At 46.2% G+C, this 27,176-nt stretch overlaps 2 protein-coding genes and 3 non-coding genes across 7 annotated transcripts; 4 read left to right on the top strand and 1 right to left on the bottom strand.

Moving 5' to 3' along the window:
• The first annotated feature begins 236 nt into the window (after window positions 1-236).
• On the top strand, window positions 237-5,942 carry LOC124032436 (60S ribosomal protein L10). Its single transcript, XM_046344836.1, has 6 exons — window positions 237-373; window positions 1,528-1,586; window positions 3,154-3,261; window positions 4,085-4,223; window positions 5,111-5,273; window positions 5,587-5,942. The coding sequence occupies exons 1-6, from the start codon at window positions 351-353 to the stop codon at window positions 5,740-5,742; spliced, it is 648 nt and encodes a 215-aa protein (XP_046200792.1). The 5' UTR covers window positions 237-350; the 3' UTR covers window positions 5,743-5,942.
• LOC124032478 lies at window positions 2,535-2,667 on the top strand. Its single transcript, XR_006838290.1, has one exon. It is a non-coding gene; the product is annotated as a small nucleolar RNA SNORA70 (small nucleolar RNA).
• Window positions 4,254-4,386, top strand: LOC124032476. The gene has a single exon (XR_006838288.1). It is a non-coding gene; the product is annotated as a small nucleolar RNA SNORA70 (small nucleolar RNA).
• On the top strand, window positions 5,383-5,515 carry LOC124032477. The gene has a single exon (XR_006838289.1). It is a non-coding gene; the product is annotated as a small nucleolar RNA SNORA70 (small nucleolar RNA).
• Window positions 5,943-10,407: 4,465 nt separating the features above from the next.
• On the bottom strand, window positions 10,408-24,834 carry ccnq (cyclin Q). Of its 3 annotated transcripts, none has more exons than XM_046344835.1 (6): window positions 24,425-24,834; window positions 23,829-24,012; window positions 20,315-20,447; window positions 17,397-17,615; window positions 11,056-11,150; window positions 10,408-10,620 (listed from the first exon to the last, which is right to left on the bottom strand). In XM_046344835.1, the coding sequence occupies exons 1-5, from the start codon at window positions 24,579-24,581 to the stop codon at window positions 11,061-11,063; spliced, it is 783 nt and encodes a 260-aa protein (XP_046200791.1). In that variant the 5' UTR covers window positions 24,582-24,834; the 3' UTR covers window positions 10,408-10,620; window positions 11,056-11,060. The 3 variants fall into 3 exon arrangements, with proteins under 3 accessions (XP_046200791.1, XP_046200790.1, XP_046200789.1); XM_046344834.1 differs by lacking the exon at window positions 10,408-10,620 and adding an exon at window positions 10,709-10,983; XM_046344833.1 differs by lacking the exon at window positions 10,408-10,620 and having other exon boundaries at window positions 10,992-11,150.
• Window positions 24,835-27,176: the final 2,342 nt, after the last annotated feature.

The raw sequence follows: 27,176 nt of genomic DNA, 5'->3' as shown, positions 1-27,176 counted from the left end.
CAGTATGCTCCACGGTAGGCTAGTTATTGCGGAGAAAATTTTACAGCCATCATATTCAATTTAAAATACACGATTATTAACCATATTTCACGTGTGACGCCAAAAGTGTTTACCCAAATCAAAAATATAACCGGAGTGTTTTTATCCTAATTCTCCAGGCGAAGCGTCCGTATGACGCACCGGATGTCTCTCTAACTTCCTTTCCTCCTTTCGGTGAGTTCGTGTTCACATGGCGGTGTCTGCCTCTCTTCAAAACATTCTACAAACTCTACCATCTTTCTAGCGTATAACCTTCCGTTTCCTTTCGTAATAAGTGTTTGTTTTGTGTGTTATTTATACAGATTGCAGCTATGGGTCGCCGGCCAGCCCGATGGTGAGGTTTTTTGTCACATTATTTTTTTATAGCTCGAGATTGAAGTATGTCGCTGGATGAAAATGCAAAATGGAGGATATGTCCGCACCATGTGCATTAATGATCCAGCTACCTATATTTGCGTTTTTTGCTGTCAAGTAATTTACTTGCATAACCAAACCTTGTGCTGTCATAACTAGGTAACTAGATGGTCTGTTACACAATTGTCGACGAAGTCACGGTCAGTCACTTAGGTAACATGGTGTTGAATGTAGCTCGTTGGCATTTAGATAAAAGTCTTCAAACATCAGCTATCTGAGCAGCTAACCGATCGCTGCAGCTGTACATAGTCTATTGGTAAATAACCCACCCATTTTCACCTACCTCATCCCCATACTGTTTTTATTTATTTACTTTTCTGCTCTTTTGCACAACAATATCTCTACCTGTACATGACCATCTGATCATTTATCACTCCAGTGTTAATCTGCAAAATTGTAATTATTCGCCTACCTCCTCATGCCTTTTGCACACATTGTATATAGACTCCCCTTTTTCCTACTGTGTTATTGACCTGTTAATTGTTTACTCCATGTGTAACTCTGTTGTCTGTTCACACTGCTATGCTTTATCTTGGCCAGGTCGCAGTTGCAAATGAGAACTTGTTCTCAACTAGCCTACCTGGTTAAATAAAGGTGACATTTTTTTAAAAGTTACTAGTTGGTAGGCTAACCGTTATAAAGGTTATTAGTATCGTACATCGGCCTGTGATTACACACGTTCGTGCATTTTTATTCTGTAAAAAACATGTGTAAACATCAGTAGTATCATTTGAACTGACTTCATCACACACCTGCAGTGTATTTAGCCAATCTGCAGTGTGGTTCTGGGGTATAATTGCAGCAGACGGTACCTGTTTGCCTATGAGGCCCGCTGGGAGGTGTTGGCCCTTTAAGAGACACAACCGACTGGCTGGGTCGCCTTCACATCCTGAAACATGGCTGGTTCTGCAGGACCGCTGATCACTTGCATGACGTTGTTGACCTTTTCCTGTGTTGAATGTAAAGGCAGCTGATATAATCACTTGACAAACCAAACATTGAAAGATGACGACATGTGGTCTGGTACTGTAGCTGGTCAGCAGATAATTGTTTCAAGCCATCTCTCTCCCACAGCTATCGCTACTGCAAGAACAAGCCCTACCCCAAGTCCCGCTTCTGTCGCGGTGTGCCTGGTAAACCCCTTTTCCTTACTTTCTATCCTCTCCTTGGTTATTCCCCAATACTCACTCAGTCATGCCTTCCTTGGTTATTCCCCAATACTCACTCAGTCATGCCTTCCTTGGTTATTCCCCAATACTCACTCAGTCATGCCTTCCTTGGTTATTCCCCAATACTCACTCAGTCATGCCTTCCTTGGTTATTCCCCAATACTCACTCAGGCATGCCTTCCTTGGTTATTCCCCAATACTCACTCAGTCATGCCTTCCTTGCTTATTCCCCAATACTCACTCAGTCATGCCTTCCTTGGTTATTCCCCAATACCCACTCAGACATGACAGTGATGTGCAGACATGGTCATACTCGTAATGGTATCCGTAAGTTGATAGATCAGATGATACCCGTGATCGGGGGGTGTCATGTTTTAATATGCTTAAGTAGATGTTCGCAAAATGCCCCCAAAACAACTTCCTGAGCGTTTCTAGACCAAACAAGCAGCAGGTTAGGAACCACGGGGCTGACCAGTGTTTCAACTTACAGTGGGCGGACAACTTTTAATCTGCCCATATGAGCGTAGGCGTTTCATATTTCCCCTCGGCCTGCTGGTTAGATATTATGCACATTTGATAGCTTGATATCAAACGTACTCGCCATGTGAGTTGTTATAGTAGCAGGCAGCAGAAATCTGAACGATCAGACCGAAAACATGCAAGGAAAAGTGATATTGTGAGTAGACGGAGCTACAGCATCACTCTGTCCACTCAGAGGCAGGCAAACTGGCCGGTTATCTATACCATGCACTAAGACAGTATAGTTTAGACACCGTTCCTGACTGACATGAGAAAGATACTTGCTGGCTCCTGAAAATAAAACTCGGATAATTACAAAAAAAAAGTAATTCTGAAAATTGTCCGTAAGTTACGATACTAGTTCTGTTTGACTACTCGGCACCGTGTTCTGAACTGCAGCTCATTAATCTGACCAGTCCCGCTGCCGTGCGGTTCTGGTGTTCAATGGCTGCAGACAGTGACTCTGTGGTTGTGTATGAGGCCAGCTGGGAGGTGCTGGCCCCTTTAAGGGACCGCTGAGACAAAACGTGACCTGTTTATGCTGAACTACAGAGGGAATTGGCTGTTTTGCATGTCCGCTTGATGTCTTAAAGAAATTACACTCAGACCTACGTCAACTATTCCCTGTATGTAATGTGCTCTGCTCTCTCCCCTCCTGTATGTAATGTGCTCTGCTCTCTGTCCCCTCCTGTATGTAATGTGCTCTGCTCTCTGGCCCCTCCTGTATGTAATGTGCTCTGCTCTCTCCCCTCCTGTATGTAATGTGCTCTGCTCTCTGGCCCCTCCTGTATGTAATGTGCTCTGCTCTCTGGCCCCTCCTGTATGCAATGTACTCTGCTCTCTGGCCCCTCCTGTATGCAATGTGCTCTGCTCTCTGGCCCCTCCTGTATGCAATGTGCCCTGCTCTCTCTCCCCTCCTGTATGTAATGTGCTCTGCTCTCTGGCCCCTCCTGTATGTAATGTGCTCTGCTCTCTGGCCCCTCCTGTATGTAATGTGCTCTGCTCTCTGTAGATCCTAAGATCAGGATTTTTGACCTGGGCAGGAAGAAGGCCCGGGTGGATGAGTTCCCTCTGTGTGGACACATGGTCTCTGACGAGTACGAGCAGCTGTCCTCTGAAGGTGAGGGTCATCTCTGGGGCACATCACAAAAACATGTTGTCTTCTGAAAGGCTAGGTTGGATCGAATCTCACATTCATGTACTTTCTAAATCTCTCTAGCTCTGGAGGCAGCCTGTTAACTCTCCCATCTCTCCTCTGGGGGCAGCAGCCTGTTAACTCTCCCATCTCTCCTCTGGAGGCAGTGTGTTAACTCTCCCATCTCTCCTCTGGAGGCAGTGTGTTAACTCTCCCATCTCTCCTCTGGAGGCAGTGTGTTAACTCTCCCATCTCTCCTCTGGAGGCAGTGTGTTAACTCTCCCATCTCTCCTCTGGAGGCAGCAGCCTGTTAACTCTCCCATCTCTCCTCTGGGGGCAGCAGCCTGTTAACTCTCCCATCTCTCCTCTGGAGGCAGCAGCCTGTTAACTCTCCCATCTCTCCTCTGGGGGCAGCAGCCTGTGTTAACTCTCCCATCTCTCCTCTGGAGGCAGCAGCCTGTGTTAACTCTCCCATCTCTCCTCTGGAGGCAGCAGCCTGTTAACTCTCCCATCTCTCCTCTGGGGGCAGCAGCCTGTTAACTCTCCCATCTCTCCTCTGGAGGCAGCAGCCTGTGTTAACTCTCCCATCTCTCCTCTGGAGGCAGCAGCCTGTGTTAACTCTCCCATCTCTCCTCTGGAGGCAGTGTGTTAACTCTCCCATCTCTCCTCTGGGGGCAGTGTGTTAACTCTCCCATCTCTCCTCTGGGGGCAGTGTGTTAACTCTCCCATCTCTCCTCTGGAGGCAGTGTGTTAACTCTCCCATCTCTCCTCTGGAGGCAGTGTGTTAACTCTCCCATCTCTCCTCTAGCTCTGGAGGCAGCCCGTATCTGTGCCAATAAGTACATGGTGAAGACTTGTGGAAAAGACGGCTTCCACATCCGGGTCCGCCTGCACCCCTTCCATGTCATCCGTATCAACAAGATGTTGTCCTGCGCTGGGGCTGACAGGTACAGCACTGTTCTAAGCTCATAAAACACCTGCAGCTTATTAAGCCGACCAGTCTCGCTGCAGTGCGGTTCTGGTGTGCAATGGCTGCAGACAGTAACTCTGTGGTTGTGTATGAGGCCAGCTGGGAGGTGCTGGCCCCTTTAAGGGACCACTGAGACAACGCTTTACAACTGGTGCTGTGTTTCAGACCAGGGCTGGGGGTTGTAGACCGGGACCGACCGGGGGTTGGGACCGGGACCGACTGGGCCGGGGGTTGTGGACCGGGACCGACTGGGCCGGGGGTTGTGGACCGGGACCGACTGGGCCGGGGGTTGTGGACCGGGACCGACTGGGCCGGGGGTTGTGGACCGGGACCGACTGGGCCTGGGGGGGTTGTGGACCGGGACCGACTGGGCGGGGGGTTGTGGACCGGGGTTGGGGACCGACTGGGCCGGGGGGTTGTGGACCGGGACCGACTGGGCCGGGGGTTGTGGACCGGGACCGACTGGGCCGGGGGGGTGGACCGGGACCGACTGGGCCGGGGGGGTGGACCTGGACCGGGGGGGTGGGCTGGGGGGGGGACCGGGGGGGGGGTGGGCTGGGGGTTGTGGGTAATATGAACAAGGTGCTGCTCCATGTCAAAGACCAGCCTCTGGTCAACAGTAATGCACTAGAGAATGGGGCGCCATGTGGCCATGGTCTTGGCCGTTGATGTATTTGGGTAATTAGCATTAATGTTTTACTGTAAATGCAGAATGTATTCCAAATTACCCTGAGTCTGGTTCCTCTCCAGGTTTCTTTCTTCTCTAGTTTCCCTGGTCTCTGCTTGCTGTAAAGCACAATAACTATTCCTTGTCAGTAATGTGTTGCCTGTAGTAATGAGGCGCGTTTTGTTCTGTGTTTCTAGGCTCCAGACAGGGATGCGTGGCGCGTTCGGTAAACCCCTGGGCACCGTGGCCCGTGTTAGAATCGGTCAGGTGATCATGTCTGTCCGCACCAAGGCCAGCAACAAGGAGCACATTATCGAGGCTCTCCGCAGAGCCAAGTTCAAGTTCCCCGGGCGCCAGAAGGTAACACTCACCTGGACACTTGTATGAGTGGTTACCCACGGGGGTAACTGGTGTCGATATATAGATGAGATTTGAAGGTCTTAAACACTCAGTGTGCGCTGTTAGATCCCTGCAGCTCATTAATCTGACCAGTCCCGCTGCCGTGCGGTTCTGGTGTTCAATGGCTGCAGACAGTGACTCTGTGGTTGTGTATGAGGCCAGCTGGGAGGTGCTGGCCCCTTTAAGGGACCGCTGAGACAACTATATTTCCTTCACTGAGAAAAATGGTTGCCTCTGGATAACATCTGATCACTCTCCTTTCTCCCTCCCTCAGATCCACATGTCAAAGAAGTACGGCTTCACTAAGTTCAACGCGGTAGACTTTGACCAAATGATGGCTGAAAAGCGTGTGATTCCTGATGGCTGTGGGGTGAAGTACATCCCTTCGACTGGTCCTCTGGCTCGCTGGAAGAAGATTCACGCCATCTAGACACCCAACTACAGACGGTCTGGACAGGTTCAACATCCCATAGGATGCCTGTCTGGTCCTCTGGCTCGCTGGAAGAAGATTCACGCCATCTAGATGCCCAACAACAGACGGTCTGGACGGGCACAGAAGCGTCCAAGAGATCAGAGACATGGAGGAGGAACAACTAGCCAATAAAAGTGCATTGTTGGATATAAAACTGACCTGAGTGTTGCCTTCCGTTATTCTGAGCTTCACTGCTGATTTCAGATGACTTGAAGGTTGTGGGTAAAATAAATACTGGTTTGGTGTTGGACCTAAATGAACAATGACGTTAGATTAGTTAGTATCTCACAGTAGTATCACAGCATCTCTAAAGCACTCTGCACCAGAGGCTCTGGTTGACACCTCGTGTATGTTCTGTTAGTGTATGGATGTAGTCAACAATGCACATCGGTGTAGTTGCTGGTGTAACAAGAGTTTTAGGCCTGACCTAATAGTGTTTCACAAACTAGGGGTTGCCTGATTTGAAAATTGGTTGTGAGAAACAAACAATTGTACTTGATTCATGGGTCAGTCACCTCCGGTAGATGTGGTTCTGATCAACTACTTATGTTTTATTTCTACATGTGGTGTTTTAAGGTACAACAATGACCCCCATCACTGAAAGATGACTCTGGGAAACTTGTCTGGTTTCCCTCTACCATGCCTAAGCTGCGCCGGAGTCAGGACAGTGGGAGGGAGAACATGATCCTTTCTGGTGCCCTTCAGACCACTTCAGATTTAAATAAAGTAAACATTGGCTGTTGATGACATCACCTAAGTCTCATCTAAATGGGGTAACGGGCCAATGATTGCCAACTCCCGGACTAATACCAGAAATTTAGCAACATTTTATTTTATTTTTTCGGGCATCTTTTCTTTTCCCAAGTTCCCACAGATGTGGTGTTAATTATTAAAGTTGCCAGTGATTTAAAGTCTTATGTATATAGGGCAGCAGCCTCTGTGGCATTGATGCCTGTTTTTCCCAGTCTCTCAGTCCACTTCTCGTTGGCCACCGAGAAGGAGAGCCCACAGTCCTTGGTAGCGGGCCGCATTCGTGGCACTGTGTTGTCCTCAAAGCGGGCGAAGAAGGTGTTTAGCTTGTCTGGAAGCAAGATGTCGGTATCTGGTTTTCCTTTTGTAGTTCGTGATTGTGTGTAGACACATGTCTCGTGTCTGAGCCGTTGAATTGAGACTCTCTCTATTCTGATGTCTTAAAGTCCAAAGAAGTAAAAATAGAAGCCGGAGGAAGGAGAGATGACAAGAAAGGGATTCAGTTTACTGTTTTAACTGTGGATTAATTGTCAAGAGTAGAGGACCTTGTGCATTTCAGGTCAAATGTGCAATTCAGGCCATAAATGTTTAATGCTTTTCGACATGTCCCCAAATTAATATAATTGGTTCAGAGTTTGTTTTGATATTTTAACCTGCATGACTTGATCAGGTCTGGTGTGGGGGTAAAAAAATCAACATGCGCGCGCGATGGCGCATTCAGTTTGGCCAGCATGTTAGACTAGTAATACCACAGAGTGGTGGTCCATGTTAGACTGTAGCTTACTGCAAACTACTGCTGTTTGTTCCTGAACTGGCCGAATGGCAGAGCTGTCCTTCAGCATCACAAGTTGGTTCAACTTCTTTAACAACACCATGAAAGAACTGAATATAATATCATAGTATAACAGGCCTATAACGTTACTCTTACACCAAAAACAGCTCATTTCTAATTCGATTTTAGGATGGTTAGTTGAAGCTGAATAATCAAAAAATACACTGCTCCAAAAAATAAAGGGAACACTAAAATAACGTCCTAGATCTGAATGAATGAAATATTCTTATTAAATACTTTTTTCTTTACATAGTTGAATGTGCTGACAACAAAATCACACAAAAATGATCAATGGAAATCAAATTTATCAACCCATGGAGGTCTGGATTTGGAGTCACACTCAAAATTAAAGTGGAAAACCACACTACAGGCTGATCCAACTTTGATGTGATGTCCTTAAAACAGGTCAAAATGAGGCTCAGTAGTGTGTGTGGCCTCCACGTGCCTGTATGACCTCCCTACAACGCCTGGGCATGCTCCTGATGAGGTGGATGGTCTCCTGAGGGATCTCCTCCCAGACCTGGACTAAAGCATCCGCCAACTCCTGGACAGTCTGTGGTGCAACGTGGCGTTGGTGGATGGAGCGAGACATGATGTCCCAGATGTGCTCAATTGGATTCAGGTCTGGGGAACGGGCGGGCCAGTCCATAGCATCAATGTCTTCCTCTTGCAGGAACTGCTGACACACTCCAGCCACATGAGGTCTAGCATTGTCTTGCATTAGGAGGAACCCAGGGCCAACCGCACCAGCATATGGTCTCACAAGGGGTCTGAGGATCTCATCTCGGTACCTAATGGCAGTCAGGCTACCTCTGGCTAGCACATGGAGGGCTGTGCGGCCCCCCAAAGAAATGCCACCCCACACCATGACTGACCCACCGCCAAACCGGTCATGCTGGAGGATGTTGCAGGCAGCAGAACGTTCTCCATGGTGTCGCCAGACTGTCACGTCTGTCACATGTGCTCAGTGTGAACCTGCTTTCATCTCTGAAGAGCACAGGGCGCCAGTGGCGAATTTGCCAATCTTGGTGTTCTCTGGCAAATGCCAAATGTCCTGCACGGTGTTGGGCTGTAAGCACAACCCCCACCTGTTGATGTCGGGCCCTCATTACCACCCTCATGGAGTCTGTTTCTGACCGTTTGAGCAGACACATGCACATTTGTGGCCTGCTGGAGGTCATTTTGCAGGGCTCTGGCAGTGCTCCTCCTTGCACAAAGGCGGAGGTAGTGGTCCTGCTGCTGGGTTGTTGCCCTCCTACGGCCTCCTCCACGTCTCCTGATGTACTGGCCTGTCTCCTGGTAGCGCCTCCATGCTCTGGACACTACGCTGACAGACACTGCAAACCTTCTTGCCACAGCTCGCATTGATGTGTCATCCTGGATGAGCTGCACTACCTGAGCCATTTGTGTGGGTTGTAGACTCAGTCTCATGCTACCACTAGAGTGAAAGCACCGCCAGCATTCAAAAGTGACCAAAACATCAGCCAGGAAGCATAGGAACTGAGAAGTGGTCTGTGGTCCCCACCTGCAGAACCACTCCTTTATTGGGGGTGTCTTGCTAATTGCCTATAATTTCCACCTGTTGTCTATTCCATTTGCACAACAGCATGTGAAATCTATGGTCAATCAGTGTTGCTTCCTAAGTGGACAGTTTGATTTCACAGAAGTGTGATTGACTTGGAGTTACATTGTGTTGTTTAAGTGTTCCCTTTATTTTTTGGAGTGGTATATATATCATGCGCCAAAACTGAACGGAACGAGCCACTAGGCAGGATATCTGCTTTGATTGAAACAAAATACAAAAAGGCTAATAGTTAGTTAAAAACATTTGCTTTGATTCGCTCACAAAACAATCATTTAATATCTAAATGTATATTCCTATGAAACTGATCAATCAAAATCATTGGCATGGAGATGCAGTTTGGATGTTCAACGTGAAGAGGCATGGAGATGCAGTTTGGATGTTCAACGTGAAGAGGCATGGAGATGCAGTTTGGATGTTCAACGTGAAGAGGCATGGAGATGCAGTTTGGATGTTCAACGTGAAGAGGCATGGAGATGCAGTTTGGATGATAAACGTGAAGAGGCCTGGAGATGCAGTTTGGATGTTCAACGTGAAGAGGCCTGGAGATGCAGTTTGGATGTTCAACGTGAAGAGGCATGGAGATGCAGTTTGGATGATAAACGTGAAGAATTTGCCTATCATTCCCGATGGACAAGTGATGAGCCTATTTCTAAATTAGATATGCCTAACGTGGTGTTTGAGGGTTTTAAAAATAGACCAATTGGAGTATGCATTTGATAGGCTATTCAAATGGCTGCATCTCTCGGTACCAACTTTAATGAAGGAAATTTCGACGTAATTTTAAAAAATCATACACCACTGATCATCTGACGTCACAGATAATATTACTGTTTCCCACAGTAGACGCACGGTCGCGCCGCCGACGCGCTGTGCAGACCGACGCGCCGTGCAGACCGACTTACCGTGCGGGCTGGGATCTCCGACAGCGTCAGGAGGGAAATCCACTAAAATTACGAGCTAAATCCTTGATGAATGTTGTCCCCTTGAATATTAGCTTTGTCTGTCGACAGGCAGCGTCCGCTGGAGGATGAAGTGAAGGAGATGGAGGGATATGAGGTAGAGGGATGAGAAACACTTCATCCATGCCTTGAAGTTGCCATAAAATTGTTTCGATTAATTCAACTGTTGAGCCTACCTTGATAAATGATGAACATATATTTGACATTGTTTTTTAAGGAAGGAACCCCCAGGTAGAGAAGCTGTTGGTACTGTAACAGGTAATGACTGTCCAAGTGATCATCAATAAATACACCCCTACTGTTGACCAATCGCAGACGAGGGAGCATAGATTCAGGCTCCGGACTTCTGCTTACCTCGAGAAAAATGTGAGTGTGGCGAACATGTCCTCATAATATATGCGCAAACTGTTTCCGATCTGTTCTGGCCGGGAAGCATGCGGACCCTTACTCTCCCTCTTTCCAGTACCACTCTTCCTCTCTTCCCAGTACCACTCTTCCCAGTACCACTCTTCCTCTCTTTCCAGTACCACTCTTCCTCTCTTCCCAGTACCACTCTTCCCAGTACCACTCTTCCTCTTTCCAGTACCACTCTTCCTCTCTTCCCAGTACCACTCTTCCCAGTACCACTCTCCCTCTTTCCAGTACCACTCTTCCTCTCTTCCCAGTACCACTCTTCCCAGTACCACTCTTCCTCTCTTTCCAGTACCACTCTTCCCAGTACCACAAGAGATAGACGGGGAGAGAAAGAGAGGACAGGAGAGAGAAAGAGAGGACAGGAGAGAAAGAGAGGACAGGAGAGAGCTTCTTATGGTTTCTGTTTTATTTCGATGCAACATCAGAGTGTCAGAGGGCTGTGTGTCTGCTGGTTAATTCCCTTTAAATCAGTGTCCAACTAAAACCTGGTCTTAGACAACCTGGTGAGTTCCTAACTAAACCAGTTATGTATTAACATCTATTATCAAAAAGATGAAATGTTGAAAAACAGCTCAGTTCTTCAGAGTACAGAAAGTAGTACACACACACACACACACACACACACACACACACACACACACACACACACACACACACACACACACACACACACACACACACACACACACACACACACACACACACACACACACACACACACACACGCACACCTCCCTCAGGTACATTTGGCCTCCATGTCGTAGAGGTGTAGCAGGTCAGAGATGATGGCATCAATGTGTTCCTTAGTGATGTCTTCACACAGCACCTAGGGACACAGACAGAAGGGCTCAATACACACACACCCATACTATCACACGCTTACACACACGGTTACACACACACACACACACACACGGTTACACACACACGGTTACACACACACGGTTACACATAAGGGCTGTGGCGGTCATTACATGTTGTCAGCCGGTGATTGTCATGAAAATAACTGCCTGTCTCGCGGTAATTGACCGTTAATTGACATAAACATGTTTATCTTCTCCAGGCCTCCACAAGCTGCTGATGTTTTCCTTGGGAACATTTTAAAGGGCCTAATAAATCCATGTAATATAGCCTGCACCATTAGTTTATTTATGACAGCTCTAGAGAAACATGATGTGAAGAAAATGTAGTCTATTTTCCTTATGTTAGGTCCTGACCTGGCTGTGCCATATGGCTGTGGGCTACACTAGTTAATTTAGAAGGCAAGATTTGCTTAGAATTCCGTGGCATTATTTTATAGTATGAAGAATACAATTGAACAAAGAAATAAAATGAAGGATATTTTCTCCAAACGATTTCAGAGGGAGTGGGCACATGCAGTTGAGCAGTTAAATATCTGATATTGAAACTGGTCCTCCTATATGATTAATTTAGAGTTACTCATGCAACTTTTAGTTGTGATAAACGTTGGGCTATATGTTTAGATTTTTAATGCATTCTAAGGCTGCATCATGCAACTAAGGATGATTTGAAAAAGTTACATGAAAAGCACGAGCTCTGCTGTTTCTTGCGCAGGCTGTACACACTTCATCAGTCTCTCATTCTTAATTTAATATGGTCTTTATGTAGCCGATGCAAAATGGCTAGCTAGTTAGCGGTGGTGCGCGCTGGTAGCGTTTCAATCGGTGACGTCACTCGCTCAGACCTTGAAGTAGTGGTTCCCCTTGCTCTGCAAGGGCCGCAGCTTTTGTGGAGTGATGGGTAACGATGCTTCGAGGGTGACTGTTGTTGATGTGTGCAGAGGGTCCCTGGTTCGCGCCCAGGTCGGGGCGAGGGGACGGTCTAAAGTTATACTGTTACATTTACATATACAGCAGTGAATTCAGAAAGTATTCAGACCCCTTTCCACATTTTGTTACGTTACAGCCTTATACTAAAATGGATTAAATAGTTTTTTTTCTTCATCAATCTACACACAATAACAAAGCAAAACATGTTTTTAATAAAATAACCTTAAATATCACATTTACATAAGTATTCAGACCCTTTAACTCAGTACTTTGTTGAAGCACCTTTGGCAGTGATTACAGCCTCAAGTCTTCTTGGGTCTGCAGATCCTCTCAAACTCTGTCAGGTTGGATGGGGAGCGTTGCTGCACAGCTATTTTCAGGTCTCTTCAGAGATGTTCGATCAAGTTACCAAAGTCAAGATCCAGAGCGTGATTAAGACGGCAGGAAGGATCATTGGTATAGATCAAGAATCTGCCACCAACCTGTTCACAAAACTCATCCTCCTAAAACTTGAAAGCATTTTACAGGACAGCACTCATCCCCTTCATTCAAAACTAGGGGAAAGAGACTTCAGCCAGACAAGGGGAAAGAGACTTCTTCAAAAGAAAATTAAACCAGAGAGATGTGGGGACTGTTATTCCTACAGCCATTAGGCTGTATAATAGATAGTCTGTTGGTCCCTCCAGTATACAGCCTATTGCATTTTCACGTTAAATGTGCACTGTCTTTAAGCACCTGACCAAATGAATTTCCCCATGGTGGGATGATAAAGTTGATCTGAATCTGAAGGAAGGTGAACCTTCGCTCCAGTCGGAGGTCCTGAGCGCTCTGGAAAAAGTTTTCATCAAGGATCTCTTTGTACTTTGCTCCATTCATCTTTCCCTCGGTCCCGACTAGTTTCCCGGTCCCTGCCGTTGAAAAACATTTTCTTTTTCAAATGTAACCTGCCATCACCATGCTTGGCCAGGTGATGAGTGGTGCCTGGTTTCCTCCAGACGTGATGCTTGGCATTCAGGCCAAAGAGTTCAATCTTGATTTCATCAGACCAGAGAATTTAGTTTCTCATGGTCTGAGAATCCTTTAGGTGCCTTATGGCAAACTCCAAGCGGGTTGTCATGTGTCTTTTACCCTCTGGCCACTCTACCATAAAGGTCTGATTGGTGGAGTGCTGCAGAGATGGTTGTCCTTCTGGAAGGTTCTCCCATCTCCACAGAGGACCTCTGGAGCTCTGTCAGAGTGACCATCGGGTTCTTGTTCACCAACCTGACTAAGGCTCTTCTCCCCCGATTGCTCAGTTTGGCCGGGCGCCCAGCTCTAGGAAGAGTCTTGGTGGTTCCAAAATTCTTCCATTTAAGAATGATGGAGGTCACTGTGTTCTTGGGGATCTTCAATGCTGCAGAAATGTTTTGGTACCCTTCCGCAGATCTGTGCCTCGACACAATCCTGACTTGGAGCTCTACGGACAATTCCTTCGACCCCAAGGCTTTGGTTTTTGCTCTGAAGTACTGTCAACTGTGGGACCTCATAGTGACAGGTGTGTGCCTTTCCAAATCATGTCCAATCATTTGAATTTACCACAGGTGGACTCCAATCAACTTGTAGAAACATCAAGGATGATCAATGGAAACAGGATGCACCTGAGCTCAGTATCGAGTCTCAGAGCAAAGGGCCTGAAGGTATGTGTTTTTACTTTTTTATACATTTGCAAACATTGCTAAAACTAAATTCACTTTGTCATTATTCTTTAGATTGGGGAAAATGTTTAATTGAATCCATTTCAGAATAAGGCTGTAACGTAACAAAATGTGGAGACAGGGAAGGGGTCTGAATACTTTGAGTGCACTGTAGTTTACTAACAGGGAAGGGGTCTGAGTACTTTGAGTGCACTGTAGTTTACTAACATGGAAGGGGTCTGAGTACTTTGAGTGCACTGTAGTTTACTAACAGGGAAGGGGTCTGAGTACTTTGAGTGCACTGTAGTTTACTAACAGGGAAGGGGTCTGAATACTTTGAGTGCACTGTAGTTTACTAACAGGGAAGGGGTCTGAGTACTTTGAGTGCACTGTAGTTTACTAACAGGGAAGGGGTCTGAGTACTTTGAGTGCACTGTAGTTTACTAACAGGGAAGGGGTCTGAGTACTTTGAGTGCACTGTAGTTTACTAACAGGGAAGGGGTCTGAGTACTTTGAGTGCACTGTAGTTTACTAACATGGAAGGGGTCTGAGTACTTTGAGTGCACTGTAGTTTACTAACAGGGAAGGGGTCTGAGTACTTTGAGTGCACTGTAGTTTACTAACAGGGAAGGGGTCTGAATACTTTGAGTGCACTGTAGTTTACTAACAGGGAAGGGGTCTGAGTACTTTGAGTGCACTGTAGTTTACTAACAGGGAAGGGGTCTGAGTACTTTGAGTGCACTGTAGTTTACTAACAGGGAAGGGGTCTGAGTACTTTGAGTGCACTGTAGTTTACTAACATGGAAGGGGTCTGAGTACTTTGAGTGCACTGTAGTTTACTAACAGGGAAGGGGTCTGAGTACTTTGAGTGCACTGTAGTTTACTAACAGGGAAGGGGTCTGAGTACTTTGAGTGCACTGTAGTTTACTAACATGGAAGGGGTCTGAGTACTTTGAGTGCACTGTAGTTTACTAACAGGGAAGGGGTCTGAGTACTTTGAGTGCACTGTAGTTTACTAACAGGGAAGGGGTCTGAGTACTTTGAGTGCACTGTAGTTTACTAACATGGAAGGGGTCTGAGTACTTTGAGTGCACTGTAGTTTACTAACATGGAAGGGGTCTGAGTACTTTGAGTGCACTGTAGTTTACTAACATGGAAGGGGTCTGAGTACTTTGAGTGCACTGTAGTTTACTAACATGGAAGGGGTCTGAGTACTTTGAGTGCACTGTAGTTTACTAACATGGAAGGGGTCTGAGTACTTTGAGTGCACTGTAGTTTACTAACATGGAAGGGGTCTGAGTACTTTGAGTGCACTGTAGTTTACTAACATGGAAGGGGTCTGAGTACTTTGAGTGCACTGTAGTTTACTAACAGGGAAGGGGTCTGAGTACTTTGAGTGCACTGTAGTTTACTAACAGGGAAGGGGTCTGAGTACTTTGAGTGCACTGTAGTTTACTAACAGGGAAGGGGTCTGAGTACTTTGAGTGCACTGTAGTTTACTAACAGGGAAGGGGTCTGAGTACTTTGAGTGCACTGTAGTTTACTAACATGGAAGGGGTCTGAGTACTTTGAGTGCACTGTAGTTTACTAACAGGGAAGGGGTCTGAGTACTTTGAGTGCACTGTAGTTTACAAACATGGAAGGGGTCTGAGTGCACTGTAGTTTACTAACAGGGAAGGTGTTTTACTTTGATTACATGTCATCCGTACACATTTTTAGCTCTGCATTTGACCCCCTTTTCCGCGATATCCAATCATGATCTTGTCTCATCGCTGCAACTCCTCAACGGGCTTGGGAGAGGCGAAGGTCAAGTCATGCGTCCTAGGAAAACATGAGCCGCCAAACCGCGCTCCTTAACACCCGCCCTCTTAACCCGGAAGCCAGATGCACCGATGTATCAGAGAAAACGCCGTTCAACTGACGACTGGAGTCAGCCTGCAGGCGCCCGGCCCGCCACAAGGAGTCGCTAGAGCACGATGAGCCAAGTAAAGCCGCCTGGCCAAATGTCAAGCGTCGGCTGGAGTGATGTAAAGCTCGACGCCATTGGACTCTGGAATAGCGAAAACAGCGTTTTCTGGAATGATGAATCGCGCTTCACCTTCACAAATCTGGGTTTGTCCCAACGCATAGAGCAAACTGTTTGGTGGAGGAGGAATAATGGACTGGGGCTGTTTTGCATGATTCGGGATAGGCCCCTTAGTTCTAGAGAAAGGACATTTTAATGCTATAGCATACAATGACATTCTAGATGATTCAATGCTTCCAACTTTGTGGCAACAGTTTGGGGAAGGTACTTTCGTGTTTTAGCATAACGCGAGGTCCATACAGAAATGGTTTGTTGAGATCGGTGTGGAAGAACTTGACTGGCCTGCACAGAGCCCTAACCTCAACCCCATCGAACACCTTTGGTATGAATTGAAAAGCTGACTCGAGCCAGGCCTAATCGCCTGACCTCACTAATGCTCTTAGCTGAATGGGAGCAAGTCCCCGCAGCAATGTTCCAACATCTAGTGGAAAGCCTTCCCAGAAGAGTTGAGGCTGTTATAGCAGCAATGTTCCAACATCTAGTGGAAAGCCTTCCCAGAAGAGTGGAGGCTGTTATAGCAGCAATGTTCCAACATCTAGAGGAAAGCCTTCCCAGAAGAGTGGAGGCTGTTATAGCAGCAATGTTCCTACATCTAGTGGAAAGCCTTCCCAGAAGAGTGGAGGCTGTTATAGCAGCAATGTTCCATCATCTAGTGGAAAACCTTCACAGAAGAGTGGAGGCTGTAATAGCCGCTGTCTGGTTTAGATTAGGCCATTATCATGCACCTGTCTGGTTTAGAATGGGCCGTTATCATGCACCTGTCTGGTTTAGAATGGGCCGTTATCATGCACCTGTCTGGTTTAGAATGGCCCGTTATCATGCACCTGTCTGGTTTAGAATGGCCCGTTATCATGCACCTGTCTCGTTTAGAATGGGCCATTATCATGCACCTGTCTGGTTTAGAATGGCCCGTTATCGTGCACCTGTCTGGTTTAGAATGGGCCATTGTCATGCACCTGTCTGGTTTAGAATGGCCCGTTATCATGCACCTGTCTGGTTTAGAATGGCCCGTTATCATGCACCTGTCTGGTTTAGAATGGGCCGTTATCATGCACCTGTCTGGTTTAGAATGTGCACCTGTCTGGTTTTATCATGCACCTGTCTGGTTTAGAACCTGTCTGGTTTGAATGGCCGTTATCATGCACCTGTCTGGTTTAGAATGTGCCGTTATCATGCACCTGTCTGGTTTAGAATGTGCCGTTATCATGCACCTGTCTGGTTTAGAATGTGCCGTTATCATGCACCTGTCTGGTTTAGAATGTGCCGTTATCATGCACCTGTCTGGTTTAGAATGGGCCGTTCTCATGCACCTGTCTGGTTTAGAATGGCCCGTTATCATGCACCAGCCTGGTTTAGAATGGGCCGTTCTCATGCACCTGTCTGAACAGGCTCGTGACCGGCCGGGTTGTGGCAGTAATACGGTAACAGTAACAGCCACAATACTATCACCCCCCCACCACTCTCTCTCTCTCCTCACAACACATCCCCCCACCTCTCTCTCTCCTCACAACACATCCCCCTACCTGCCACCACTCTCTCTCTCCGACAGGAACCTCCACCCCGTAGCTGAGTAGTGCCAGGTACAGCGTTGCTATGGCGATGTGTTGGGGGGCGTGGCGCACACACATGGTGCCATGGTAACAGTCTCTAAGCAACGCCCAGGTGGTCTCGGCGACGGGAGTTCTGGACCAGGCGTGACGATTCACTAACGACTTCACCGACAGGAGGTAGTGGAGGAGATACTACACACACACACACACACACACACACACACACACACACACACACACACACACACACACACACACACACACACACACACACACACACACACACACACACACACACACACACAACAGACGTTAGAAACACAGACCAGGTATGACTGGACTGTCCACGGGGTTAGAGGGGTCAGGGGTTGCGAAAAATCTGAACTCATGAAGTGCAGCAGTGGCTTGTGGGACTGCATACCCACATCTATACCCACACATACAGTCAGAGCCAGCCCTAGCCTTTTGGGGCCCTAAGTCATGCAGTCAGAGCCAGCCCTAGCCTTTTGGGGCCCTAAGTCATACAGTCAGAGCCAGCCCTAGCCTTTTGGGGCCCTAAGTCATACAGTCAGAGCCAGCCCTAGCCTTTTGGGTCCCTAAGTCATACAGTCAGAGCCAGCCCTAGCCTTTTGGGGGCCATAAGTCAAATTGTGTTGTGCAATTCTACACATTTTGCAGTAGGGTGGAGACAGAATTTTGCAATTATATAACAAATTTCATGAATTCTACTCAGATGGTAATTCGACACAAAAGACAGCTAACTGCTAGACTAAATCTAAAAATGTTTTGTTTTCAGTGACTGACACAAATAGTGCTGAGCGCATAGTGTTTTGGAAGTCGGTTCCATTATGAAACAATAATCACAGTTTTACATTAGGATCTGCAGAGAAGAATGGGAGAAACTCCCCAAATACAGGTGTGCCATGTTTGTAGCATCATACCCAAGAAGACTTGAGGCTGTAATCGCTGTCAAATGTGCTTCAACAAAGTACTGTGTTAAAGGGTCTAAAAATCTGTTTTTGCTTTTGTCATTATGGGGTATTGTGATGTCATTATGGGGTATTGTGATGTCATTATGGGGTATTGTGATGTCATTATGGGGTATTGTGATGTCATTATGGGGTATTGTGATGTCATTATGGGGTATTGCGATGTCATTATGGGGTATTGCGATGTCATTATGGGGTATTGTGATGTCATTATGGGGTATTGTGATGTCATTATGGGGTATTGTGATGTCATTATGGGGTATTGTGATGTCATTATGGGGTATTGTGATGTCATTATGGGGTATTGTGATGTCATTATGGGGTATTGCGATGTCATTATGGGGTATTGTGATGTCATTATGGGGTATTGTGATGTCATTATGGGGTATTGTGATGTCATTATGGGGTATTGTGATGTCATTATGGGGTATTGTGATGTCATTATGGGGTATTGTGTGTAGATTGTTTTTCCCCCTCATTAATCTAATCAACTTTAGAATAAGGCTGTAACAAAACAAAATGTGGAAAAATTTAAAGGGTCTGAATACATTCCAGTATTCTACTATTCTAACCATCAACAGGAAGTTGAGGCTGAGTTCCTTGAGTATTCTACTATTCTAACCATCAACAGGAAGTTGAGGCTGAGTTCCTTGAGTATTCTACTATTCTAACCATCAACAGGAAGTTGAGGCTGAGTTCCTTGTTTATTCTACTATTCTAACCATCAACAGGAAGTTGAGACCGAGTTCCTTGTTTATTCTACTATTCTAACCATCAACAGGAAGTTGAGGCTGAGTTCCTTGAGTATTCTACTATTCTAACCATCAACAGGAAGTTGAGGCTGAGTTCCTTGAGTATTCTACTATTCTAACCATCAACAGGAAGTTGAGACTGAGTTCCTTGTGTGTTCTACTATTCTAACCATCAACAGGAAGTTGAGGCTGAGTTCCTTGAGTATTCTACTATTCTAACCATCAACAGGAAGTTGAGGCTGAGTTCCTTGAGTATTCTACTATTCTAACCATCAACAGGAAGTTGAGGCTGAGTTCCTTGAGTATTCTACTATTCTAACCATCAACAGGAAGTTGAGACCGAGTTCCTTGTTTATTCTACTATTCTAACCATCAACAGGAAGTTGAGGCTGAGTTCCTTGTTTATTCTACTATTCTAACCATCAACAGGAAGTTGAGGCTGAGTTCCTTGAGTATTCTACTATTCTAACCATCAACAGGAAGTTGAGACTGAGTTCCTTGTGTGTTCTACTATTCTAACCATCAACAGGAAGTTGAGGCTGAGTTCCTTGAGTATTCTACTATTCTAACCATCAACAGGAAGTTGAGGCTGAGTTCCTTGAGTATTCTACTATTCTAACCATCAACAGGAAGTTGAGACTGAGTTCCTTGTGTGTTCTACTATTCTAACCATCAACAGGAAGTTGAGACTGAGTTCCTTTGTGTGTTCTACTATTCTAACCATCAACAGGAAGTTGAGACTGAGTTCCTTGTGTGTTCTACTATTCTAACCATCAACAGGAAGTTGAGACTGAGTTCCTTTGTGTGTTCTACTATTCTAACCATCAACAGGAAGTTGAGACTGAGTTCCTTGTGTGTTCTACTATTCTAACCATCAACAGGAAGTTGAGACTGAGTTCCTTGTGTATTCTACTATTCTAACCATCAACAGGAAGTTGAGACTGAGTTCCTTTGTGTATTCTACTATTCTAACCATCAACAGGAAGTTGAGACTGAGTTCCTAAAAAAGTATTACTATCTCTGTATTATTTTTTGGGAAGTGAGGAATTGATCTGTTGGCCTACAAAAAGATGGGTCACCAGTTGCCTATCCCTGGGTTAGAGGTTAGGAGTCAGGGGTTAGAGTTCAGGAGTTAGGGGTCAGTACAGACCTTGTGTGGGTGCTGGAAGGAGACGTGGAAGTTGAGTTGTCTGAGGACCAGGAGTTCACACTGCACCACACTGTCCCTGAGGTCCCAGAACTCACCGTCACAGTTCAGAGGTTCACTACTACTGTGGAAATACCTGGAGGGAGAGAGAGAGAGGGGTGGGGAGAGGATGGATAAGGAGAGAGGACAGGGAGGGAGAGAGAGAGGGGTGGGGAGAGGATGGATAAGGAGAGAGGACAGGGAGGGAGAGAGAGAGAGGGGTAGGGAGAGGATGGATAAGGAGAGAGGACAGGGAGGGAGAGAGAGAGCGGGGTGGGGAGAGGATGGATAAGGAGAGAGGACAGGGAGGGAGAGAGGGAGAGAGAGGGGTGGGGAGAGGATGGATAAGGAGAGAGGACAGGGAGGGAGAGAGAGAGAGGGGTGGGGAGAGGATGGATAAGGAGAGAGGACAGGGAGGGAGAGAGAGAGGGGGTGGGGAGAGGATGGATAAGGAGAGAGGACAGGGAGGGAGAGAGAGAGAGGGGTGGGGAGAGGATGGATAAGGAGAGAGGACAGGGAGGGAGAGAGAGAGAGGGGTGGGGAGAGGATGGATAAGGAGAGACGACAGGGAGGGAGAGAGAGAGAGGGGTGGGGAGAGGATGGATAAGGAGAGAGGACAGGGGAGAGAGAGAGAGGGGTGGGGAGAGGATGGATAAGGAGAGAGGACAGGGAGGGAGGGAGAGAGAGCGAGGTGGGGAGAGGATGGATAAGGAGAGAGGACAGGGAGGGAGAGAGGGGTGGGGAGAGGATGGATAAGGAGAGATGACAGGGAGGGAGGGAGAGAGAGCGAGGTGGGGAGAGGATGGATAAGGAGAGAGGACAGGGAGGGAGAGAGAGAGAGAGGGGTGGGGAGAGGATGGATAAGGAGAGAGAACAGGGAGGGAGAGGGAGAGAGGGGTGGGGAGAGGATGGATAAGGAGAGAGGACAGGGAGGGAGAGAGAGGGGTGGGGAGAGGATGGATAAGGAGAGAGGACAGGGAGGGAGAGAGAGAGGGGTGGGGAGAGGATGGATAAGGAGAGAGGACAGGGAGGGAGAGAGGGAGAGGGGTGGGGAGAGGATGGATAAGGAGAGAGGACAGGGAGGGAGAGAGGGGTGGGGAGAGGATGGATAAGGAGAGAGGACAGGGAGGGAGAGAGGGACATTATAAATCAGGGTTATGTAGAGTAAGAGGGAAAAAATTAAAGTTCATCGGCATATGCATCTTGGGGTGGCATGTAGCCTAGTGGTTAGAGTGTAGGGACGGCATGTAGCCTAGTGGTTAGAGTGTAGAGGTGGCAGGGTAGCCTAGTGGTTAGAGTGTAGAGGAGGCAGGTAGCCTAGTGGTTAGAGTGTAGAGGTGGCAGGTAGCCTAGTGGTTAGAGTGTAGAGGAGGCAGGTAGCCTAGTGGTTAGAGTGTAAAGGCGGCAGGGTAGCCTAGTGGTTAGAGTGTAGAGGAGGCAGGTAGCCTAGTGGTTAGAGTGTAGAGGAGGCAGGTAGCCTAGTGGTTAGAGTGTAGAGGAGGCAGGTAGCCTAGTGGTTAGAGTGTAGTGTCCGAAAGGTTGCTGGATTGAAGTTAACCCACCGTTCCTAGGCCGTCAGTTAAAAACAAATTCTTATTTACTGACTTGCCTAGTTAAATAAAGGTTGAATAACAATGTAATAATCAGCCGTTTCCAGCTACAATAGTCATTTAAGACATTAACAATGTCTACACTGTATTTCTGATCCATTTGATATTTTAATGGATACATTTTTTTGCTTATCTTTCAAAACAAGGACATTTCTAAGTAACCCCAAACACTTGAAAGGTGGTATATATTAGAGGTCGACCGATTAATCGGAATTTGCCGATTAATTAGGACCGATTTCAAGCTTTCATAACAATCAGAAATTGGTATATTTGGACGCCGATTTTGCCAATTTAAAAAATATATATATATATTTTTTACAACTTCATTTAACGAGGCAAGTCAGTTAAGAACACGTTCTTATTTTCAATGACGGCCTAGGAATGGTGGGTTAACTGCCTTGTTCAGGGGCAGAACGGCAAATGTTTACCTCGTCAGCTCAGGGATTCAATCTTGCAACCTTACGGTTAACTAGTCCAACGCTCTAACCACCTGCCTCACGAGGAGACTGCCTGTTACGTGAATGCAGTAAGAAGCAAAGGTAAGTTGCTAGCTAGCATTAAACTTATCTTATAAAAAAAAACAATCAATCAATGGTTGATGATATTTCTAGTTTATCTAGCGTGTCCTGCGTTGCATATAATCGATGCAGTGCGCATTCGCGAAAAAGGACTGTCGTTGCTCCAACGTGTTCCTAACCATAAACATCAATGCCTTTCTTAAAATCAATACACAGAAGTATATATTTTTAAACCTGCATATTTAGCTAAAATAAATCTCAATATTATTAACCAGGTGAAATTGTGTCATTTCTCTTGCGTTCATTTGCACGTAGTCAAGGTATATGCAACAGTTTGGGCCGTCTGGCTCATTGCGAACTAATTTGGCAGAATTTTACATAATTATGACATAACATTGAAGGTTGTACCATGTAACAGGAATATTTAGACTGATGGAAGCCACCCGTTAGATAAAATACTGAACAGTTCCGTATTTCACTGAAAGAATAAACGTTTTGTTTTCGAAATGATAGTTTCCGGATTCAACCATATTAATGACCTATTTCTGTGTGTTATTATGCTATAATTAAGTCTAGGATTTGATAGAGCAGCTTATGACTTCAAACCTATCAACTCCCGAGATTAGGCTGGTGTAACCGATGGGAAATGGCTAGCTAGTTAGCGGGGTGCGCACTAATAGCGTTTCAAACGTCACTCGCGCTGAGACGGAGTAGTTGTTCCCCTTGATCTGCATGGGTAACGCTGCTTCGAGGGTGGCTGTTGTCGATGTGTTCCTGGTTCGAGCCCAGGGAGGAGCGAGGAGAGGGACGGAAGCTATACTGTTACACTGGCAATACTAAAGTGCCTATAAGAACATCCAATAGTCAAAGGTTAATGAAATACAAATGGTATAGAGAGTCCTATAATTCCTATATTAACTACAACCTAAAACTTCTTACCTGGGAATATTGAAGACTCATGTTAAAAGGAACCACCAGCTTTCATATGTTCTCATGTTCTGAGCAAGGAACTGAAACGTTAGCTTTCTTACATGGCACATATTGGCACACTTTTACTTTCTTCTCCAACACTGTGTTTTTGCATTATTTAAACCATATAGAACATGTTCCATTATTTATTTGAGGCTACATTGATTTTATTGATGTATTATATTAAGTTAAAATAAGTGCTCATTCAGTATTGTTGCAATTGTCATTATTACAAAGAAATACTTTTTTTATTTTTTATTTAAATCGTCCGATTAATCAGTATCGGCTTTTTTTGGTCCTCCAATAATCGTTATTGGCGTTGAAAAATCATAATCGGTCGACCTCTAGTGTATGTATATATATATAAACAGCCCTACCTACCTGTGACACACGTTGATGATGTCACGGGTGCGAAGGTGCTGCTCCTCCACCTTGCCTGCTAGGTAGATGCAGCTCATAGCCACCAGGTAGGGCTCATACACCGTCACACTCACACACTGGAAGAACCGGTGGTACAACACACACGCTGTCGCCACGGGCACCGAACGCATGCCCAGCTTCACACCTAGGGAGAGAGAGAGGTGGGGAGAGAGAGAGGTGGGGAGAGAGAGAGGTGGGGAGAGAGAGAGGTGGGGAGAGAGAGAGGTGGGGAGAGAGAGAGGTGGGGAGAGGGAGGTGGGGAGAGAGAGAGGTGGGGAGAGAGAGAGGTGGGGAGAGAGAGAGGTGGGGAGAGAGCGAGTTGGGGAGAGCGAGGTGGGGAGAGAGCGAGGTGGTAAAGGGCCAGGGTGGTATAAGCTTCTGCGCCAGCCAAGCCTCGACACTTTATTCTACTAATAAAGGCCGTATTTAAAATGATGATATACTCAGATGTGTTAGCACTTGTCTGGAGCAAAATTCTGCACCCACACCGGCCCAGGCCGGGTGAGACTGACCAGCCATAGTGAATATGGGCAGGGGGCTCTGTTTCGGTACTGTACCCGTTTCCATGATGAACCGACACACACGGAAGTGGGTTTTAATCTCCCGTGTGGAGTCCGTATCAGTGTCCAAGGCTGGAGCACCCCTTTTCCCCCCCGGTGCACCGTCCAGCCGCGAGACGGCCCCCATGGAACCGGATGTGATGAACCTGGCCATCTTTAGAATAGCTAGCTAACGTTAGCTATGAGCTAAACACTACTTTTCCCTGTACAGAATGGAGAATGTTACACTAACATTAACTATAGTAGTTAACAATAGCCATTAACTAGTTGATATTGTTTCTTTCCAGCTCGTCTGCTACTAATTGGGGCAAATCATAGTCAATTGGAATTATTATCTGGGCTACCAACACGCTGGTTCGTCTCTCACTTCCGCACACAATAATATCAGAGACCGAACTGAAACGTGCTACGATTCTGCCAGCAGCAAAAACGATGACGTCACGGGTGTATGTTAATAAGGAAACCTCCAAACTAAAAGCCCAAATTTCTAAATATTGGAATGTGGATAATTCATTCAAAAGATATTGAATTTTACATCAGTGGCCACTTCTACTTTTATTGTGCCAACAAGAAAAGGACAGGTGAATCATTTAAGGAAACAAATCAGAATATGGTTAAGAATATTTTTTTTAACCAATAATGAAAGAATATATATTCACTTTGTATGTTGTCTACCTCACTTGCTTTGGCAATGTTAACACGTTTCCCATGCCAATAAAGCCCTTGAATTGAAAAATTGAATTGAGAATAACACTGGTAAGTTGAGAAAATTGGGCTGTAGAGATTTTTCTACCGATGTGGTGTAGAATATTCATGTAGGGTCTTTACTAACCAAATACGGTTAGTTTTGAAGGGGGACTGTGTCATACTTTCTTTTTTTAAACATTTATTTAACTAGGCCAGTCAGTTAAGAACACATTCCGAATTTACAATGACGGTCTACCCCGGCCAAACCCTCCCCTAACCCGGATGACGAGGGGCCCATTGTGCGCCGCCCTATTAGACAACATACCCAGCAGAATTTCCTTCTCCAGCTCCCATAGTCCTCAATGCAATACACTGTAATAGACTGTACATGGAAACATATTGGCTTGTAGAGAGAAAAAAATGTTCTACTGGTCTCAGCTAAAGTGGGTGGGAAATACTCAGAAGGGTCTCTACTAAGCAAATATGTGTAGTTTTGGAGGGGGATTGTGTCGTACATACCCAGCAGTTTTCTGTCTACAACCCAATGTTTATTCCATGTACAGTCTATTACAGTGTATTGTATTGGGGGTTGTAGAGGCAGTGGAGTGAAAAGCCAGCAGCAGGCCATGAGACACAGTCCCCCTCCAAAACAACCATAATTGGTTAGTAGAGACCCTACAACAACTTACCATTTATTTTTTCAAAGAGGATTGCAATGCTGTGAAAAACAGTTGTACTGGGGGGGGGGGGGACTCTTATTGTGAAGGGGAAAAATCTGTGATCCTGACAGCATAATATCCTGCTGCTAGGAGAACGGTAATAAACAACAAGGTGTTGTTGTTGTGGTGCAGCTGCAGGTCTGGCCAGCTTCATGTCCCTCTACTGGTACATTTACATTTTACATTTAAGTCATTTAGCAGACGCTCTTATCCAGAGCGACTTACAAATTGGTGCATTCACCTTATGACATCCAGTGGGACAGTCACTTAACAATAGTGCATCTAATAGTGCATCTGGTAGGGCTGGCCCCATTCTTATTGGCTCAGCAGTGGCTCTAAACAACAGACACTTGCATTCTGTTACCCAAATAGCACAGTTCTGTTTCTGTAGCAGATGTTATGGGTATGTAACATAAGGTGACCAGATTTCCAGTTCGGCTGTCAATATATCATTCAAATATCCAATGGTATTATCCATGACATTTTAAAAAAAGGGACAATTCCGGTTTCATGTATTTAGTCTAACAGGCCCACTGTGATAGAGAAAACAACTATACTACAGAAACACTATAGACAAGACAGAACTGATCTGAACAGCCATTCAGTGGTCCTGCTAGTCTGGGTAGAACTGATCTGAACAGCCATTCAGTGGTCCTGCTAGTCTGGGTAGAACTGATCTGAACAGCCATTCAGTGGTCCTGCTAGTCTGGGTAGAACTGATCTGAACAGCCATTCAGTGGTCCTGCTAGTCTGGGTAGAACTGATCTGAACAGCCATTCAGTGGTCCTGCTAGTCTGGGTAGAACTGATCTGAACAGCCATTCAGTGGTCCTGCTAGTCTGGGTAGAACTGATCTGAACAGCCATTCAGTGGTCCTGCTAGTCTGGGTAGAACTGATCTGAACAGCCATTCAGTGGTCCTGCTAGTCTGGGTAGAACTGATCTGAACAGCCATTCAGTGGTCCTGCTAGTCTGGGTAGAACTGATCTGAACAGCCATTCAGTGGTCCTGCTAGTCTGGGTGAACAGAACTGATCTGAACAGCCATTCAGTGGTCCTGCTAGTCTGGGTAGAACTGATCTGAACAGCCATTCAGTGGTCCTGGTAGTCTGGGTAGAACTGATCTGAACAGCCATTCAGTGGTCCTGCTAGTCTGGGTAGAACTGATCTGAACAGCCATTCAGTGGTCCTGCTAGTCTGGGTAGAACTGTCCTGCTAGTCTGAACAGCCATTCAGTGGTCCTGCTAGTCTGGGTAGAACTGATCTGAACAGACATTCAGTGGTCCTGCTAGTCTGGGTAGAACTGATCTGAACAGCCATTCAGTGGTCCTGCTAGTCTGGGTAGA

This window comes from Oncorhynchus gorbuscha, linkage group LG03 (assembly GCF_021184085.1).
Source record: "Oncorhynchus gorbuscha isolate QuinsamMale2020 ecotype Even-year linkage group LG03, OgorEven_v1.0, whole genome shotgun sequence".
In the NCBI taxonomy this organism is placed as follows: domain Eukaryota; kingdom Metazoa; phylum Chordata; class Actinopteri; order Salmoniformes; family Salmonidae; genus Oncorhynchus; species Oncorhynchus gorbuscha.
This window is presented reverse-complemented; position numbering and strand designations above follow the sequence as displayed.